Here is a 19,028-nt window from a genome sequence, read left to right as displayed (position 1 = left end):
ATACCTGGGTTAATAGTCCCTGTGAGAAAGCCGTGTGGGATTTTGAGCGTCAGCTCAGCAGTGCGCAGACTGTGGCCTCTGAAGCAGTCAACCCTAAGGCTATCCTAAAAAAAAGTGTGTGTACATTAAAGAGGGGGCAGTTTCAGTCCATCGTTTGCTAGTCAGACCAAGTCTGCAGGTTGGTTCAGGAAGCCGCCTTTGAAGAGGCAAGGAACTGAGGCTGTTTCTTCTGGCAACTCCTTGTTGTTGCAGAAGGCGTAATACCTGTCCTCAAATACCTGCTGGGTTGTCACAGAAAAGAAACATCCAGTTCAGTCTGCGTAGCTTCTTCTCCCAGAACTAGGAGTCATGGATAGAAGTGTTGAGGGGATGGATTTCAGCTCCGTGTAAGGAAGAGCTTTCTACAATTAGGGTGAGGTAAACATTGAACTTGGATGAAATCCAAGAGGGGCAAAAGGTTTCAAGGGTTTGGTAATTTCTACTTCTTACCTGGATACTGGGGTGTTTTATTATTGTCCTTCAACTGATACACGTTTTCATACACTCTCTTGTAGATATATTTCACAATGAATCAACATTGAATAGGCTGTTGGGCAAGGCAGTGAACTCCCTGTTGTTCTGAGAGGTCAGCAGAGGCTGGATGGCACTGGGTGAGGGGGTGGGATGGGCGATCTCTGGCATTCATTCTATCGCTAGGATTCTATAAGTCCATGGATACATGGGCAATTATTAAAGCAAGAACTTTTTTAAAGCATTCTTAAGGTGATAGCCTTTTAGTTAACTTGATTTGGGGCCTTGCTCCATTGTTCACTACAACCTCATTGGTGTTTGTTAGACTATGATCCCCAAGTCCCTATTACAGTGATTATCAGCTTTATTGCCCATTTTGTAATAAGAATTAATTAGACACAGTCTCTGCCCTCTTAGAATGACAAATGATATGGACAGTCATAAAGAGAACACAGCGAGAGCCGGATATGAGCAGTGAATAATACAAAAGAAAGCAAAAAGGTTTACGTGGTAAACGAGCCAAGGTTTCAGGTATTTTAAGAATGGGGAACAAATCCAGAGCCTTGGAAAATCCATCCTAGATAGGTTCACATCAGGAGAAACTGGCCCTCTGCCCCAATTAGCTTCAGCGGGCTTCCTGGAAGTTGTGGACCTTGAGATACATATGCTGTTGTTGTTAGGTGCCATCAAGTTGACTTTCGACTCATCGTGACTCCATGTGAGAGAGAAAGGAAGGAAGGGGCCCTGGTAGCACAGTGCTAACTGAAAGGTCAGTCGTTCGAACCACAGGCCCCTCTGTGGGAGAAAGATGTGGCAGTCTGATTCCATAAAGATTTATAGCCTTGGAAACCCTATGGGACAGTTCTACTCTGTCCTGTAGGATCGCTATGAGTCGGAATCGACTCCACAGCAACGGCTTTTTATCTTTACAGGAGCAGATCACCAGGTCTTCCTCCTGTGAAGAGACTGAGTGGGTTTGAGCCAACCTTTTGGATAGCAGCCAAGCACTTAACTATTGTGATAAATTCTGGTAATCAAATATTTGGTTGTGGTAGCCTTTCCTTTTGGCTGTCGGCGAGGGAAAAGAAAGTCAAATAGCTTAAGTTGCCATTTCCTCACGTTAATCCTGTTCTCCTGTTCCTTTCTGATGGCTCTCTGCCCTCGCCACTGTGCTGATTTGAGAGGGGGGAACCAAGACTTGAAAAGAGGAAATGAGAGGAAGGGGGTATTTGTGGACTGCGGTGGATGTGGAATCGGGGAGAATCCTCGAGTCCCCAAGTCACTACTAAGTAAACAACCAGGTCTCGGCTCCTTCGGGCTGAGCTGTAACTTTGGCCAAAGTCACTTCTGCTTTGGACTCAGTTAACCTTTAATCTGGGGATCCCCAATCCTGTTACTGACATTAATTTCTCTAGCCTCACAACCTTGGTATGGGAAAAATAAACCAAAACACGAGATCTTATGAGTTACTTGAATCTAATGTGGTAAAATGCAAATACTACTTACCAAAAACCAAACCTGTTGCCGTTGAATTGAATTCTGACTCATAGCAACCCTATAAGCAGGGTTTATTCTAATAATTTATTTTCACTTTACTGAAGGAGAAACTGAGCCACAAAGAGCAGAAACAAGTCGATTTCACATATACCCTTCCGTCGTTGACTTTACCAGTATAAACAATGTTTTAATGTTAAAGTATTTTTCTTGAACGTTCTAATCATGGTCATTTTCTGGATGGGGAAACTGAGGGACAGAGTGATTTAAAGTTTATCACCTCAAGCGAGGCCTCATTAAAGAGTGCCTAGACAAGAAGCTTAAGAGCTCTGATTCTCAGGGCAAAATTCTTTACTCTATCAGATTCCTACCCAAGTCTGAAACAATAAATATACTCAGTTTGTGAAATTAGGTGGTAAGTGCTATAAAGTTGGAGTTCTTGATACCAAGAGCAAGAGATCTGGGATGGTAACAAGGGTAATAATGATCCTTGACCTCTGTAAAAAAAAAAAAAAAAAAAAAGAGCTTCATAATTTACAAGCTCTCTGCAGCCACTATTACACTCTGTCCTCATCAAGGACATCAACAGTGTCCCCCCTTTTGCAGATGGGTAGGCTGGAACTCAGAGACGCTTGGCAGCCTGGCAGAGCGCACATAGCTAGCGAAGGGCAGAAACCCAGTTTTTCTGAATCTGGTTCACTGAGAACAGGCTTAGGGAAACTCTCGAGGCTACCTGCCCTTTATGGGGGAGACTTAAGCAGGGACTGAGGGAAGAGAGGAGAACCCAGTCTTAGAGGCACATCAGCCTACATGTTAGCAGAGAAGGAAATGATCGTCATTAGGCATTTCGAATAATGACACAGAACTGATCTGGGCACTGTGGGGATCTACCAACTGCAGCTCTAACCTCTAAGGGCCTGCCATCTAAGACAAACACACTGGGAAGAACAAATATGTACATGACATACAGGTGTGACAGTAAGGACAATAATCCACACGAGTAGAGAGGAAGGATTTATATCACATATGTGAGCCAGCGAGTTTTGGGGTGTGGACAATATAAGTGCACAAATGAAAATAAGAACAGTGAAGAAACACACACACCCATAATCCTGAAAGGATTTTTTATAAGAAAAGGAAATTTTAGGAGGTCTTCTCTCTCTCTTTTCAATTTAAGAAGCAGTGGAGTAGCTGTGTTTCAGGGGGAGTGGAGGTGAGGGTGTGAGACTTAAAACAGAAACCAATCTTGGGATAAGAACAATTACAGAGATGTGTAGGGGGCCACTGAAAGGGGGCAGCATCAGTAGGCAACGAAGGCTTTGAGCAAGTGACAATCCAAAGACATTACAATCTGTCCTGACTGTGTCTAATTGTTTCTACCCCCGTGCTTTAAGGAAGCTCATGATCTCCCCAATTTGGGAAGAAGAAGGATCTCCAAGTTGTAAAAGGCTGTTTCCAGGGGGTGAAGAAGGGAGCAGTGCTGTGGTGAAAGAGGTACTGTAAGGGCCTTGGGTACACTCAGGAGAGGGTTATCTAATAGAGGATCTTACCAGATCCTCCACAGGGAACAATTTACAGGTTTTCACCACATCAAAGATTCTGCTTCTAGGTATGGCTGGCATCTGTCTCTCTCCCAACCACACAGCATCTTCCTACAGAATCAAAGCCTCTTTTCAAATTTATTATCCCTGACAGGGACGGGCTACGCAGTAAGCAAAGTACGCACGGGCTTACTTACTCATCTGTAGTGACTAATTTCACTATTGATTAGTAAATGAGCACAAGCAAGCCCATGGGTACCTTGCTTACTGGGTAATCAGTTCCTGGGTCCGCTGGGCAAGAAGTCCCTAGCCATCCCAATCCCCAGCTTCTACCACCACAGGAGACATTCTGGCACACAACTCTATTTATCGGGACTCACTAATTGTGAGGGCATTTTCGGTTTGTTTCACTGAACCCAAATTCAGCTGTGGAGTTTCAGGCCAGTGATTCGATTCTTCATGTAAAAATTCTGTTGAATTCTGTTGAGATATAGGTATTTTTCAGTGTATCAACTCAGACTCTTGCCAGGTAGAGACCTATTTATCACGGCTAATTGTGTTTACTCAAGTCATCCTTTGTGACCCTAATTAGTTAGAGAAGCAGCAGCAGAGAACCACCAGGAGTCCGGGGTGGATAAGAATATGCAGAAGAGTCCCCAAACTCTGATTTCTGGCTCTTTGTAGAACACAAGATCCTTGGAGGTGACAGTGCCAGTTCTAACTGTGCCAATTTTAGCCTTTCAGAACCGCTCATTCCTGGTCACCCTGGTTTCTAAGTTAACATTACTATGATTTGCATGGGCAGTGTGAGGATTTGAGGATTCTAACAACAATGATTCTTATGATTATTACCCTTTCCAACATTTATTGATCTGTCATATTTCCAATGTACCATTCATTCTCTGTTCCAAGCACTCTACATGTATTAACATATTGAATACAACAACCTCATTAGTAGATACAATAAGTATTAGGTTCATTTTACAGATGAGGAACTGACACAGAGAGGTTAAGTAACTTAACCAAGATGACACCATTAGTAGATGAAGGAATTAGGACCTAACAACAATTTTCATCATTTAGGTAAACCCCAATATTTTAAAGGGAACAACCAAGCATCAGAATTTATATATAAGACGTTGTTCTGGATATTCCGCCCAAAATACAAAAGATGTACAGACAGTTTCAACAAACACAAAGAGCTTGTGGTCTAGCTGCAGATATTGGTAGTCCTTTCTATTGCGATTAAATTTGCTTATTTTTTTCACCTACATAACAAGATTTCCTAACTAGAAGACCTTACATCACCAAGGCTATTATCCTGTCTTTCTTTAAACAGGCGAGGCAACTCTAGGCCCAACTTACTACTTAACGTTTCAACAGCTGGAGAATGGCTAGGAGCATATCCAATCTGCATATCCAACTTTCCTAACAACGAATGGTGATGTTTCCACGTTCTCTGTGGTAGACAGAATGGAAAAGTGTTATTACAGTAACTGTCCAGAAAGAAATCTGCTCTTTTACCTCAAATTCTTCAATCCCATCTGTCTTCCGCACCTCCTCCAGTCTTATTCTTTATTCTAATTTATTTAACCTTTGCTGATCTCCACTTCTCCCTCCTTTTTCTGCCTCTGAAGTGAAACTCAGCCTGGACACTACTCCAAATACGTGGGGGCCGGGGTGGAGATAAAGCTGAACTGCTTGAGATCTTTCATCATTCTGATTCATAGCCTTAAACATAGAAAAAAAAGATGCTTTACACAATACTTGTAACTGCTTAAGAAGGAACAAAGGGCTGAGGAAAAAGGAGAAATGTGTTTGAATGATTTAGGGAGACTTGCAAGCTGCTTACACTGGCACAAATTAAGACTAAATACAAAGAGATAAGGAAAAAGCGGTCACATTCTCCGATTTCTACAGGCGGGAAACGCCAAAGCGATGAGCTCCGCGGCTTTTTTTTTTAAGCTAAATGAAAGGGCCCTTTCTTAGCGGGTAAGGAACTCCCGCTGAAGCCTGCGGGTCCTCTCGTCCCATTAAGGGCTCTCCTCCCTGGGCGGTCGCAGAGCCCTTTTCTGGGGAAATGGGCGTTGCTCTCAGCGGTCTGGATGTGGCTTTATCCCGGCGCCTGGGCCCTTCCTGCGAGATACGCGGGGTCCCTGCCCGCGACAGATGGGGCTCTCGGCGCAGCGCCCCGCTCGGCAGACCTAGCCCTGCCGCACGACGCCGTGCCACCCGCGCGTCGCCCGTGCCCGGCTGGCGGGGAAAGCAAACGGAGGCAGCCCGGCGCCCCCGCGCACTGCGTCACTCCTTCTGGTCCTCACGACCCCTGCTCAGCGGCCGAGCCCGGCCGCCCGCTGCGACCGTGCGTAACGTGCCCCCGCAGCGTGACGCACGCGCCGCGCCGGGGCGGATGCGCGGGATGCGCGGCGGGAGGAGCGCACGCAGGGGCGGCGTGCGGGCGGAAGTTGGCGTCTGCGGAAAAGAGAAAGGAAAGGGAGACGCGGCTGGGCGCGGCGCAGGGCGGTGAGGCCGGGAGACCCGCGGGAAGGCACCGCCTCCTCCCCCGCCCTCTCCGCTGAGGATGGAAGTGACGACAGCAGCCGAGGAGGTCACTTCCTGCTGGGGTGGATGAGGAGGAGCCGGAGACGCCGCGGAGGAGACCGGACTGAAGACGGACCGTGCCGGGGAGAGGTGAGCCCCGGCCTCGCCGCCGCCGCTGGAGTCCCCCGGGCCGACCCCTCGGGCCTCGGCGGGGACGGCGTCGCTGAGGTCGGAGCCGCCTGCGCGCCGCGTACCGAGCCAGCCGGGCCTCACCCAGCGCGGGGGGCGGGGGAAGAAAGGGGGGCCCCTGTCTGAGGGGCGACTGGGACCTAGGGCTGCGTCCGTTCGGTGGCTCGGCCGGATCCCTGAGGCCACGGAGCGAGGGCAGCCCAGCCGGGAGGCAGGTGGAGAGGAGGCACTGGGTGGCGTAAGCTGGGACCGGGAGCTGCAGCGGGAGGACCGCCGCTCCAGAATGTGCGTGCCTCGCTCTTCGGGGAATGGTCGCGATCTGAGGAACGAAGGGCAAGGGGCTGGAGTTTGCACAGTTAAGACGAGTGACCCTGCTTGGACCGAATGTCAAAGTGGATTTTTGAAAGGCATGCTAAGGCGCCTCCGAGCTCCTGGGAGCCAGGGCCTGTGGGGAAAATCGGGGAGCTACGGTGTTAAGAGAACGATTCCCCGGCAGGTCATCGTTGTAGTGGGATCTGGACCCCGGAGTCGTAGTGGCTAAGGGCATTCCTGTGGCAAGTAAAGGCCCCGCGGTCCAACAGCAGTTTAGGAGTTAGAGTCCAGGGCAACTTCCTGGAGCGGTGGGGAAATTGGTGCTTTTCCTCCTTTATTGTCATTGAGATCTGAGCAGCCGGGAAGAGGAAACTCCTGCCTCAGCTCTGGTGCCTTGTTATTCTGTATCTCGTGTGTGTGTGTTTGTGTGTGTGTGTGTGTGTGTGTGTCGGTGTGTTCATTCCTTTGAGATACTTATCTCGTCCTCAACTCCCCCTGTGGTTTGAAACTTGCTGGTCTTCCCCATGTGTATGGTGAGGAATATAAAGGATCAAAAGGAATCTTAGGTTGGGTGAAATTTCCAAGATTAGGGATTTTGCCCCTCCCCACTCTTGGGCCGCTGAAGCACCTACATTTCCTCCAGACCCCTGCTAATGTGGGTTCTGAGGGCCTAGCACCCATCCTATGGAACTAGGAGGGTAGATCTGCCCTCTCCTGTCCCTTCTTCCCCAGTTTCACCCCTCCCTCCTTTTTGGTAAAGAGTTGACTGACACAAAGTTGTTTTTTGCTGGGAACAGGAAATTTATTGAGGAACTATAAATCTGGATGAAATAAATTCAGGTTGCATCAAGACTCCCTCCACTTACTGGACAGAAGACTCTGAAACACCTGCCTTTTTTTCCTTCTTGTTGAAAGGAGAAAATGTCAATTTTTTTTTTCTCAAAAAGACTTTGGGTGGGTGGGTGGGTGGGTGCGTGTTTCTAGTATAGAGTGACTGTACATATGGTGTGTTTACTTCCTGTATCCCAGGGTATTTTTCAAGGGGGAGGGAGCAGTTTCTGACTTGGAGGAGTTTTGCTTTTCCCATCTCACATAAATCAATAAAATAAATCAAAATCAGATGTTCTTTCTTCAGTGGGAATCAGATGGATTTGGACTTTTTTTTCTTTCTTTTCCACCCTTTTTTAAACTGGTATATCTGAGTGAACTCAGGCTTGTGTATCTTGGCACCTGGGCTTGTCTAGTAATAGAAGACAAACTGTTTGACTTGTTTTGGCTGCCTTTTTGGACCCGTTTCACTGTAGCCTTCCTTTTTTACATTGGAAGGGCTGGTCAGGAGGAAGAAAGCAAATATTAAAGACAGTGTTTACAGTTTGTGGTTTAAAGTCAGGTGAGAGATAATTATGGCTTTTGAAGCTGATGACCTGAGGACCATCATTTGATGATTTGGGGATTAGCAGTTTGGAGGTGACATGTTTGAAAGAGGGTTGCATAGGGAAGGAAAGATAGGGAAAAGAAGGTTGGGAAAAGGCTGTGCCAGAAAACCTTGGGAGGATGATAAATAGCATCTTCAAGTAATTGTTATGGCTTGTGTCTCCCAGCAGGAGGGTGAAAATGAAAGCAGGCTGTAGCATCGTGGAGAAACCAGAAGGAGGTGGAGGTGAGCAAACGTTAATCATCTCTGATATGCCTAGAATGTTCCTCAGGGGTTCCTGTTGTCTCCACTTGGGCTCTGTTCGTAAGTGCCAAGCCATGACTGACAACCTCTTGACTGGGTGGATACAGCTAGGACAGTTGTAGGCTTGTTTCTTATGGATATGTATTTCATATGTCTGGTCACCACACCCTGGTCCCAAACTTTAGAGTCTCTTTTCTGTTAAAGCCATAGTTCCAGTCTTTGGGGTAAGGGGTGTCCAGCTTTATTTTCCTGAAACATTAGTTTTCCTTTCCTGCTTGTTCCCTTTGGAACTTTCATACCCTTTTAGAAAGTAGGTGTGGGACTCAGTAATACGTGAAAGGGTGGGAGATTAGTTAGGATACCTGGGTGCTGCTGCCCAACTCTTACCAGATTTAACAGCTGCCACAGGAGTAGATAACTTTGTGCTTTCCTCACCCCAGTGTGGTTAGCCCCAGCTAAGTGAAAGAGTGTTTCTGGCATGTTTGCAAAGCACTCTAGAGATTCTGAGCAGTGGAATGTGAAGGCAGCGATACCGGCACGTATGTACCTAGCTCCTAACTACCGTGGTTGTGCCCTGTTCACACTAAAGGGTATCAGTTCCCTGACTGGGCCTACAAAACGGAGTCGTCCCCAGGCTCCCGGCAGATCCAGCTGTGGCACTTCATCCTTGAGCTGCTGCAGAAGGAGGAGTTCCGCCATGTCATTGCCTGGCAGCAGGGAGAGTATGGGGAGTTCGTCATCAAGGACCCAGACGAGGTGGCCCGCCTCTGGGGCCGCAGGAAGTGCAAACCTCAGATGAATTACGACAAGCTGAGCCGGGCCCTCAGGTAAGGGAAAGAATTCCCACATTCCTGGTGTTAACAGTTGGAAGGAGACTAAACAGTTTGGTGAATGTTAGATAAAAAGTGTATCAGATGATAAGAGAGTACACTATCAAAGTGAATAATGTGTAGCTTTCAAGTGGGAGTAGAAGAGCTGTTGAATGTGTGTAGCACAGGCACAGAAAAAGAAAAGACATATCTTTGGTTGTATGTAGGAGGGATTTCCAACATGGTTGGCACTGGATCCTGACAGCGGACTCTGCTCCGTAGTGGGTGAGAGTGCATGGTGAAAGATGGATTGGAGCTCATGTATAATCTAAGGGGTTAGTTTAGACCTCCACGTTGGGACTGTATTAAAATTTCTCTTCTTTAGGCCCCACTAAAAGAAACTAGAAAAAGGGTAAAGAAAGCACACAAGAGGAGGACTGACAGCTGTCTCAGTGAATGGCAGTGACCTAGCTATTCAGGACTGTGTCTGTGAACTCAGTTGACAGTCCATAGATTTCATGGTTGTTAAACCCTCCAACAGATGTGACAATTGATCACTGTAAGCGTTCTCAGTTTCTGTTTTCTCCTTGTCAGTCTTTAAATCTTATAAGCCTTTAGCCTCCTGGAGGCCAGAAAGCAGTTTGTGACCTGCACTGCTAAATAAATATGAGGTTAAAGATTCCAGTTACCTGATGTTCCCTTGCCTTTCTTCATTCTTAGTGACCCTGAATGTAAATTCTGTGCAGCCCTTTCCCTGGAGGCTTTGCTTCTTCGAAGGGGAAGCAAGCCAAGCTGGCTATATTATTTTCCAGATTAGGGTATACTATTGTTTGACCTGGCACCATAAAACACTTCTGCATTCCTTTGTTTTTGCCATGAGCTTAAACCTCAAGACCAACCACATCAGGTCTCCCAAGAGACTTGTCTGCCCCCACCTGGGCAAGGCAGAAAAGAGAAGCTCCGCAGTTAGTGATGTACAGTGGGAACAGGAAGGAAATGGACTATAGAATTGAAATTGTAGAGAGATGGAGAAGAAAGATGATTGGGGCTAGGAGCAGTGATCATGTTCTTAAAGTGAGGCTGTCTTTGGAAAACTCTAGCCAAACTTAGTTGAAAATTGAATGGGAAAAGCAAGCCATTAAATCTCCCAGTCCTAACCTGAGGGCCAGGCTGCAAAAGAATGGCAGTGATGTTTGTTAGTAACACTTAGAGCAAGAGTTAGCGGTCTTAGTGGTTACCAACGTGTATTAAAAACTGTCAGTAACTAGAAGATGAATTAATACATGTTCCCCTTTTTACAGATACTATTACAACAAGAGGATCCTTCATAAAACAAAAGGCAAAAGGTTTACTTATAAATTTAACTTCAACAAGCTGGTGATGCCCAACTACCCATTCATCAACATTCGGTCAAGTGGTAAGATGCAAACTCTCTTGATGCGGAATAAATTTTGAGTGAAAAAAAAAAAAACCTAAAAACCCAAATCTAAGACCAGCAATTGTAAGAGGATTTTAGAAACACTATAAAGTAATGTGATCCGTTGGATTGCCTCAGTGTTCTTGCTCAGATTTCCCATTCGTCTGATAAAAGGGAGTGATAAGCTGTGCACTGCTATTTTGTTATTTTGTTTGGTTGGTTCCCTTTTCTGCACATTATTCATATAACCTCTTAGGTATTATTACACTGTCCTCTTTGCGGATGATGTTCCATAGGTCTGTGTTGATCTTGAAGCTCAGGTCTTAGAGTTTTAACACCCCGCCCAGTGACTCTTTCATACTTGGGAACCTGTTTCTACAAACACTTCCGATTTTCTATGAAGCTACCAACTCTCCCTTATCAAGTGAATATCATCTAAACCACAGCATCCTTGACCAGAGAAGGGGAGGTTCGCATGGTGTTTGCAGTGAAAAGCAGTGTCTTTGATCTGCACCAACAGCTCCTCAGAGAAGGAGGCTGTGGGGTGACTTGACCTCTCCCCTAAGTACAGCAGGGCTTCCCCCCTAGACTCTCTGGGTTACGCCTTTCCATCACAGCTTCTCACAGGTTTCATGTCTGCCTCTCAATGCAGAAGGCAATCTCGTAAGGCTTTTTAGTTTTTTTTTTTAATGCGACTCATACCCCTGCCCAAGAAAATGGATTTTAGTATTTTCTGGCCAGTCTATCAGTACTGTGTCTTTGTTACATTGTGTGTTAAGCAAAAAAAAAAAAAAAAAAAAGCCAATCCTGATTCTACAGTAATATAACTTTTCAGAGAAAAATTGGAAGAAACCTGAAAAATTGGAACGGGGGTGTGGCTGAGAATATAATGCTGAGATGCATATGTAATTACACACACAACAAGTTAGGGCAGTTTTCGCTTGACTCTGCCATCATTACAGTTCCATCTTCTGTAGCCACTCCCTCCTGTCCCTGGGGCATGCATTTAAAAAAAAAAGTGGTATTGGAATGCATCTCTCTAATTACAACCTGTTTTCTTTCCTTATGCCTGGGGGAAAGGCGTCCGGAAATCAAACCTGTTCTAGCCACTGGAATCTTGTTTTCCTCTATTTCTCACTCTTGCACCCTCCCTGTGCACCTGGAAGAGGGATTGGGGCTCTAGGTGGATATAGGAGTAAATTCGAAGGGTGTGTTGGTGTTCCATTCACCCCACATACCCCCAAGTCCCAACAAAAGGGCATCATTGGTCTTGTTTTTCTGTCTTTGACCCGTTTTTGCCTATCAAAACCTGGAAGTCCAGCCACTTGGGCAACCTGGAATGGAGCATCCGTCAGCTCTTGGGAGTAATGTGATTTTCAAGGGCAATGAAGTCTAGATCCTCACTGTGAAGACTCCCAGTGTGGAAATTTAACAGTAGTGGCCTATGCAACCTATCCTGCCTTAAGGCCATTGAACCAACTTTGATCCTTAAGTAAGCTCAAGATTTTCATCAAAAAGACCCAGGGAAAGCAAGAACAGTTTACATTTCTTTTAGGCATACTCCTTGGTTGTTTACATCCTGAATACAGATTACTCTGAAGAACTGGAGTTATTAGTTGTATAGAGAACTTTTGCCTAGAGAGGCCAATTGTTTTAGGTTAACTTTTATGAAGACAAAAGAGCACAACATTTACAGAACTGCTTCGTGTTTTTGTGAGTTGTCTTTCACCCTCCCAGCACTGTGAAAGTATATGTCTTGATATCCCAATTTTATCAATAATAAAATTAAGGATGGAGGACAGCAAAAGAAAAGAATGATCAGGGTGGGTTGAATATAGTTAGCTATTAAACGGTTTCTTACGTAACAGTCCCTGAGAGATTTAGCTGTTGAAATCTAGCTTGTCTTAAATAGATAGGACATTGAATATGTTACTTGTGCTACAGATAATGTGTTAAGCCCTAGAGACCAAAAAAAAAAAAATGCTACGGAGTTCTTTCCCTCAAGATACTTACAGTTTAGCAGGAGAGATAGTTACAGGTGATTTAATAAGATGGAAGTAGTGCTGCACTGATTTAGGTCCTAGAGGCCTGTTTTAAAAATGAAAGTAATACATGCTGATTGTAACGTACCCAGGTAGTACAGAAGTTTTTAAAGTAAAAAGTGAATGTTCTTTTTCCCTTTCCCACTAATCCTACCCACTGTTAACTGTTTTAGGATAGACTACTAACATTTGGATACTGCTGAAAGCACTTCTGCTTATAGTACCTCATTTTATCATTAAAAGTGTCCTTTTTATAAAATATGTTAAATATATTTTCATTTTTACTTATATTTGCATAAGAAACATTGGAAAGATACAGATGATACTAGTAAAAATGGTTACCTGTCGGGATAGAAGCAGGACAGAGCAGCTCAAGTGTGGACTGGAGACCTCTCACTCTGTGACTCCCCACTCCTACCCCCGACGTTGGTTGGTTGGTTGGTTGGTTGTTTTTTTAAAAGCTTTAAACCTGTAGAAAAATTGGAAAAAATAGAATAGTGACTATATATTCTTGCTAGGTTCACTAATCATTAACATTTTTGCCGTATTGCTTTATCTCTTTTTACTTACGTGTGTTTTTTAAATGTTTTGAGATTAAGTTGCAGACATATGACACTTTGTCCCTGTGTTCTCCAGCACGTATCTCCCAGGAACAAGGACGTTCTCCTCCATAGCCACAGTACCATCATCACACCCAGGAAGTTTAACGTTGCTCTGATACTACCTCATGTATAGTCCATGTTCAAATGATACATGCCTTTTTTTAATTTTTGTACCATGAAGATTATTAATTCCTAAAATATTAATTTATTTTAAAATACATATAATTTGCTATGTGCCAGTTACTATTTTAAAATTCCTTTAATCCTTATAATGTGAGGATTGGTCCTGTTGTTATCTCCATTTTGCAGGTAAGGAAACTGAGGCACACCTGGTAAGTAGTTGTCCAGAGTCCCACAGTTGATAATTGTTGGGGCCAGGGCTTGAACCTAGGCAAAGCCATTATTTTTTTCCATTTTGCCGGAGTGGGTAAAGACTCCAATTTGTGGCTTACACCAAGCGACAAGATAAAAAGCACCAGAGCTGAGATTCAAACCCAGATTTTCTAACTACTCAGATTTCATGGTAGCTCCGTAGAGGTGGTCTTCTTCCAAAGCAGCAGTATTTAGACACTTTTTAGCAGCAAATTTTTCCCCAAAGAAAATCTGAGATTTGATATCTCAAGAAATAAAAGTAGAGCTACTCCAGTTAAATAAAGGCAAGGGGACCAGAATGCTCTCTTCCCTACATTGCTCCTACATCTCACCTTCCTTTGTTCCCCCTAAATACACTTACAAAATGCTTTGTATTAGGTCTCCTACCTGCAGATTTACAGTGTCCTTTAACATGTGTAAAAACTGAAGAGTCCTCCAATCAAAAAAAAAATTTAACCAAGCGTTTCTGAATTGTTTAGGAAATAGGATCCTTCCCCCCCCACACCCACCCATGTTATACTTATTCATTTCTTCAGAACACTTAGAAGTGTTTTTGTTTGTTTTGCTTTTGAATAGATGTGCTCTCAATATGAAGTCAAGATTAAAAAGAGTAAATTTCGTCCACTGTAATAGGCTGGTAGAAGAAATATTTGGCTTGAGACTCTTGGCTCTGCTTAAATCATATACAAGGTCATTCATCTATTTTTCCTAGTTGTAAGATTTGAACAGGTATCCCCATATGACTTTTAACTTTTTTTTTTGAAGTCCTGCAGAACAGTTTTCTGTAGAACACCGGTTTGGGAGATGCCGCTGTAGCATGTTGTTACTCAGGCACGTGTGCCTGGAAAGCTACAATCTTGTACATAGCAGCCAACTCCAGGGTCATATCTGAGGATGACTCTGTTATACCAAGAATAGAAGGCAGCTGATGGGGAGCGATTCCTAACCACACCATATCATATGCATCTCTTGTCGTTTCCTAGGTTTCTATAACTTTTACTTATTTTGGTTTTTTCCTGTTTTCTCTCTTTTTCTTTTCCCTTAGCTCTGCCTCAGAGTGTCAGTGATAGAAGCCACCCACACCTCTTAGGATCCCTAAGGCCTCACATGGCATACCTTTCTCATGCCTTCTTTATCAGAAGGACCTTTTGGGCTAGTTAAGAGCTTGTGAGCCTCTGAAGTTAACGTGTTTAGCACGGTGTGGGTTTCCACTGACAGCTTCAAATCTAACAAGCAAATTTGGGCGAGTGTGTAGTAGGCCCTGGATTTTCTCTCTGCCTCTTCAGTGCTTGAAAGCAGGATGGGAATGGAAATCATTCTGTAGAATTTGTTAGAGGAATATAAATTTGGAGAGACTGAAAGAGCTTTTCAGTTTGAACCTCTGAAGTAATGACTGTGTATCAGAAACAGTGAAAGATATGCCATAAAGTCTTTAACAAATATAATGGCTGTGTTTTTAATTATCTGTTTTTTATATAAAGTATGGATGGTCTTGTTCATGTTTGTATAGGGGAGGCACAAAACCTCGGGGTATTTTACTACATTGCTTTATCTACATGTTATTTCCAGTTTCGTTACTTTGTTTTTGTCTGCTCGTTTTACAGAAATAGCCAATATTATGAAAACAAGAAAAGACTATTTGCAAAGCTGAAAATTACCAAATTGAGTGTTTAGAGTTAAAAAGGAGAAGGCTCTTTTAGCTGTTCATTCATTCAGCTAATATTTATTGAGCACCTCCTGATTGTTTAAGGCCTGAACGGCTGGGAATACTGTTGTAAACAACAGAAAGTCCCTGCCCTCGTGGAATTTCTATTTTAGACCGTAGATAAGCAAGTAGATGTGAGTACTGTGAAGACAATAAAGTGAGAAGCTAAAGAAAGTGGTCGCTAAACTGAGTAGAGGAAGCTGAGCAGTAGTTATTAGGAAGATGGAGAATTACGGGAATGATTGCAGCTGGAATGCTTATTTCCTGTTGCTTCTGAACATTTTACATTCAACTTAGCATAAGTAGAAATGATGAGAGTGAATGGCCGGACCTCTGATGCAGCCTTTTGTCCTCTCCACCCTCACAGGTGTGGTTCCCCAGAGTGCGCCACCAGTGCCAACAGCTTCCTCCCGGTTCCACTTCCCACCTCTCGACACGCATTCGCCAACTAGTGATGTGCAGCCAGGGCGGTTCTCTGCTAGCTCCCTAACTACTTCTGGCCAGGAGTCCTTGAGTGATGGCACTGACAGAAAGGCGGAGCTTTCGGAGCTGGAGGATGGCTCAGCCACTGACTGGCGCCGGGGCGTGGATCTCATGTCCTCTCGGAATGCTGTCGGTGGAGGAGGGATTGGCCATCAGAAACGGAAGCCTGACATAATGCTTCCTCTGTTCACTAGGCCAGGGATATACCCTGACCCCCACAGCCCCTTCGCTGTCTCTCCAATACCTGGCCGTGGAGGTGTCCTTAACGTCCCCATTTCACCAGCCCTCTCTCTGACTCCTACCATCTTCTCCTATAGTCCATCACCAGGCCTAAGCCCCTTCACCAGCAGCAGCTGCTTCTCCTTCAACCCTGAGGAAATGAAACACTACCTTCATTCGCAAGCCTGTTCTGTGTTCAACTACCACCTGAGTCCCCGGACTTTCCCCCGTTACCCAGGGCTCATGGTTCCACCCCTGCAGTGCCAAATGCATCCCGAGGAGTCAACCCAGTTTTCTATCAAGCTGCAGCCCCCGCCAGTTGGGCGGAAGAACCGGGAGCGGGCTGAGAGCAGTGAAGAGTCAGCACCTGGCAGTGCTCCTGCCGCGGCCCCTATCCCGCCAAGAATTAAGGTGGAGCTTGCCTCTGAAAAGGATCCAGAGAGCCTCAGGCAGCCTGCCCGAGAGAAGGAGGGACACGCTCAAGAGGAGGGCACTGTACCGAGCAGGACCACAGAAGAGGAGAAAGGCACCATCTTTGTCCGCCCAGCCGCACCACCTGTCTGGCCCTCTGTACCCATTAGCGCCCCAAGTGAAGAACCCCTAGAGGTGACTGAAGACAGTGAGGACAGGCCTGGCAAAGAGCCCAACACATCTGAAAAGAAGGAAGATGCCCTGATGCCCCCCAAGCTTCGATTGAAGCGGCGCTGGAACGATGACCCAGAAGCCCGAGAGCTGAGTAAGAATGGCAAGTTCCTCTGGAACGGGTCAGGACCCCGGGGCTTGGCGGCGGCAGCTGCTGATGCCTAGAACTGGAGGTTGATTGGAAGCTGTTTATACTATAATCAAATACATACCTGTATTTATGTAGCAAGATTTCAGGGCAGGGGTGGGAGGGAGGGAGGGACTTAGACTGGTTTGATCATTCTAGGGGCATAGACTTGTATTTTTATGTTTTGGGATAGGATGGGGGTATCTTCTGTTGTAAATTAGGTGGGATGTGAACACTTTTTTCCTGGTTAGTAGGGCGTAAGGAGGGTATTGAACCGCAAGGAGGAGGAACCTCCATTTCCAGTTGAGGGCTACACTTTATGACAAGGAAACTCCTAAAGGGCCAAGGTACTTTTTGGTCTCATGATAGTTCAGGTTCCAGGCATCTTTCTTTTATATTTGTAAATGGAAAGCCATTGATGAATTTATTTTTTCTCTTTTTGCTCTGACATACATAAAAGGGAAGAGGGCATGGTTGGGAGGTTGAGCAGTGGGAGGCCGTTAATAATAAGTATTTTTTGCCTGAAATGTTTCTTTATAATTATTTCAGGGGAGGAATAAGATAATCTGAGTCTTACTTGGGGGGAGGGGAGGTTGTTCAGATGTTTCTCGTTTTCTCTTTTCCTTTACTGTTGGTCAGCATTTTTTCTTTTCCTTTAAGAAAAAAGTTTTCAGGAAACATGAAACGTATCACCAATTAGCGTGGGACTAGGAAGGCACAGGAGCTGTCCGTCTCTCAGCTGCTGTGAGTTTCGTGGACTTTCCACCTACTTCACCTATTGAAGAAGCCATGAGGAGTTGTAAACTCTTGTTCAGGGAAGAAAGAAGAGGGCAGGAGGAAGTAACCCTATGCCTTTAAAAACAAAACAAAACAAAAAACGATGACCTTTAATTTTTCTCTTTCCATTGTGGGTTTGGGGAGCCAAACCAAAGCGTGACTGAGCGATCTCACTGAGAGGCGTGGCAGCATTGTTGAAAATGTCTGTCCATTATGTCTGGTTCTTTTATCATTTTCTTAAGTCAAGCCTTAACTATGAACGTACTTTAACGTGATACGGGTCTGTCAGCATAAACCTGTAAGAGGGCACGGACAACTCTTCAGATAACCCAGGAATGTTGAGACATGGTTAAATTTCTAGCTAGCAGTTAGTTGTTCTCTCTTGATGTTTCTGGGATGGGTAGCAGAAAGGGAGTTAAAGGGCAGACGATACCTGAAACTGCAGAAGGGAGCTTGGGAGTACAAGTAGTGAAACTGAGGGAAGAGCTGGACAGAAGACACGAAGACAGCCAGATGCGAAAAGGCCTGATACAAACAAAAGAGTTGGTGTCTGTCCTGTTGTGTTGCCATTCTGGCCATACCCATTTTCCTAGATTGTTCTGATTGTCATGATCAATTGGCTATTCTACATAAGACTCCAGATTATAGACAGTGAGGAATTGTTTCTTCATGGGGAATTCCCTTCCAGCAACTTCAAAGGAATGGGAGAGTACTGATGCTGCATGACGCAGGAAGGGCCCGAGCTAGGGGCATGGAGAAGCAGCAGCCAGCTGTGTGTGTGCGCCCACACCCGTCATGCCCGTCATGCATTTAGTTGTATGTAAATACTGACTGGCTCAAATTGGCCCAACAGCAGGGAGAAAATGACTCCTTATCTGATGGGGGCAAGGGGTGGGTACAAGGGTGGTGTCTAGGAATTGGAGAAATTCCTGACTCCACCTTAGCCTAAGTAAACTACATACTAAGATGTATTTGAAGGTTGGCTTTTAATGGTGGAGGGCATTGTTTTCTTTTTAAACTGGACTGTATGCATGAGAGAGAGGCTAAGGAAAGGTTAGAGCAGGTGAGTGAGTCATTAGATGGCCTGGGATGGCTTAGGTCTATCACGCCATTTGTTGGAAGTGTCCCCCCCGTTGTTTGATTGAAATTCCACCAGTGACTCATCTCTCCTCAGAAAAGAGATTGGGAGAATGGTCCCTAGCAACTCAGGCTCTCGTCAGGCTGTCAGGCTGCTTTTGGTGATTGTGTTTTTGTCAGTTTCTTTCTCTGCACCTTGACTTACCTCTGAATCAGAAAGCAAGCCCAGGCAGGTGGAGGAGGAATCTCTGCTTGGCATTGCCCGATCTAACCAGGGAGGCTCGCTGGCCACCCTCTGTCTGCTAGAGGGGAGGGCCAGCAGGTGTATGAACTCAGGAATAGAAACATGAGGCCTTTAAAATAAGAGAGGGAGAAAAATCCACAATGCATACCTGTAACCCCCTAGAACCCAAGTGCCAGAATTAGTTCCTAGATGCTGCTGCTGTTTGAACAAAAAGTTTTTACACTTGAAAAAAAAAAAAAGAAAGAAA

The 19,028-nt window shown here is 45.1% G+C and overlaps 1 protein-coding gene and 1 long non-coding RNA gene across 6 annotated transcripts in view; one reads left to right on the top strand and one right to left on the bottom strand.

Moving 5' to 3' along the window:
• Positions 1–5,870, bottom strand: part of LOC135230815 (uncharacterized) — a 21,898-nt gene extending 16,028 nt beyond the window's left edge. The window contains exons 1-2 of the long non-coding RNA XR_010321553.1: positions 5,070–5,870; positions 5–104 (exon numbers count right to left, since the gene is read on the bottom strand). This is a non-coding gene — a long non-coding RNA (uncharacterized LOC135230815). The remainder of the gene's footprint in view (positions 1–4; positions 105–5,069) is intronic.
• Positions 5,522–19,028, top strand: ETV3 (ETS variant transcription factor 3). 5 transcript variants are annotated; one of them, XM_064282761.1, is made up of 6 exons: positions 5,522–5,537; positions 8,189–8,247; positions 8,855–9,092; positions 10,376–10,491; positions 15,580–16,650; positions 17,344–19,028. In XM_064282761.1, exons 2-6 carry the CDS (start codon positions 8,202–8,204, stop codon positions 17,364–17,366), a joined length of 1,494 nt encoding a protein of 497 aa, XP_064138831.1. In that variant the 5' UTR covers positions 5,522–5,537; positions 8,189–8,201; the 3' UTR covers positions 17,367–19,028. The 5 variants fall into 5 exon arrangements, with proteins under 5 accessions (XP_064138831.1, XP_003415215.1, XP_010593155.1 ...); XM_003415167.4 differs by lacking the exon at positions 5,522–5,537 and adding an exon at positions 6,052–6,236 and having other exon boundaries at positions 8,192–8,247; positions 15,580–19,028; XM_010594853.3 differs by lacking the exon at positions 5,522–5,537 and adding an exon at positions 6,052–6,236 and having other exon boundaries at positions 15,580–19,028.

Source organism: Loxodonta africana, chromosome 3, assembly GCF_030014295.1.
Source record: "Loxodonta africana isolate mLoxAfr1 chromosome 3, mLoxAfr1.hap2, whole genome shotgun sequence".
In the NCBI taxonomy this organism is placed as follows: Eukaryota; Metazoa; Chordata; class Mammalia; order Proboscidea; family Elephantidae; genus Loxodonta; species Loxodonta africana.
Note: the sequence above shows the minus strand (reverse complement) of the source record. Positions and strands in the feature narration are given on the sequence as shown.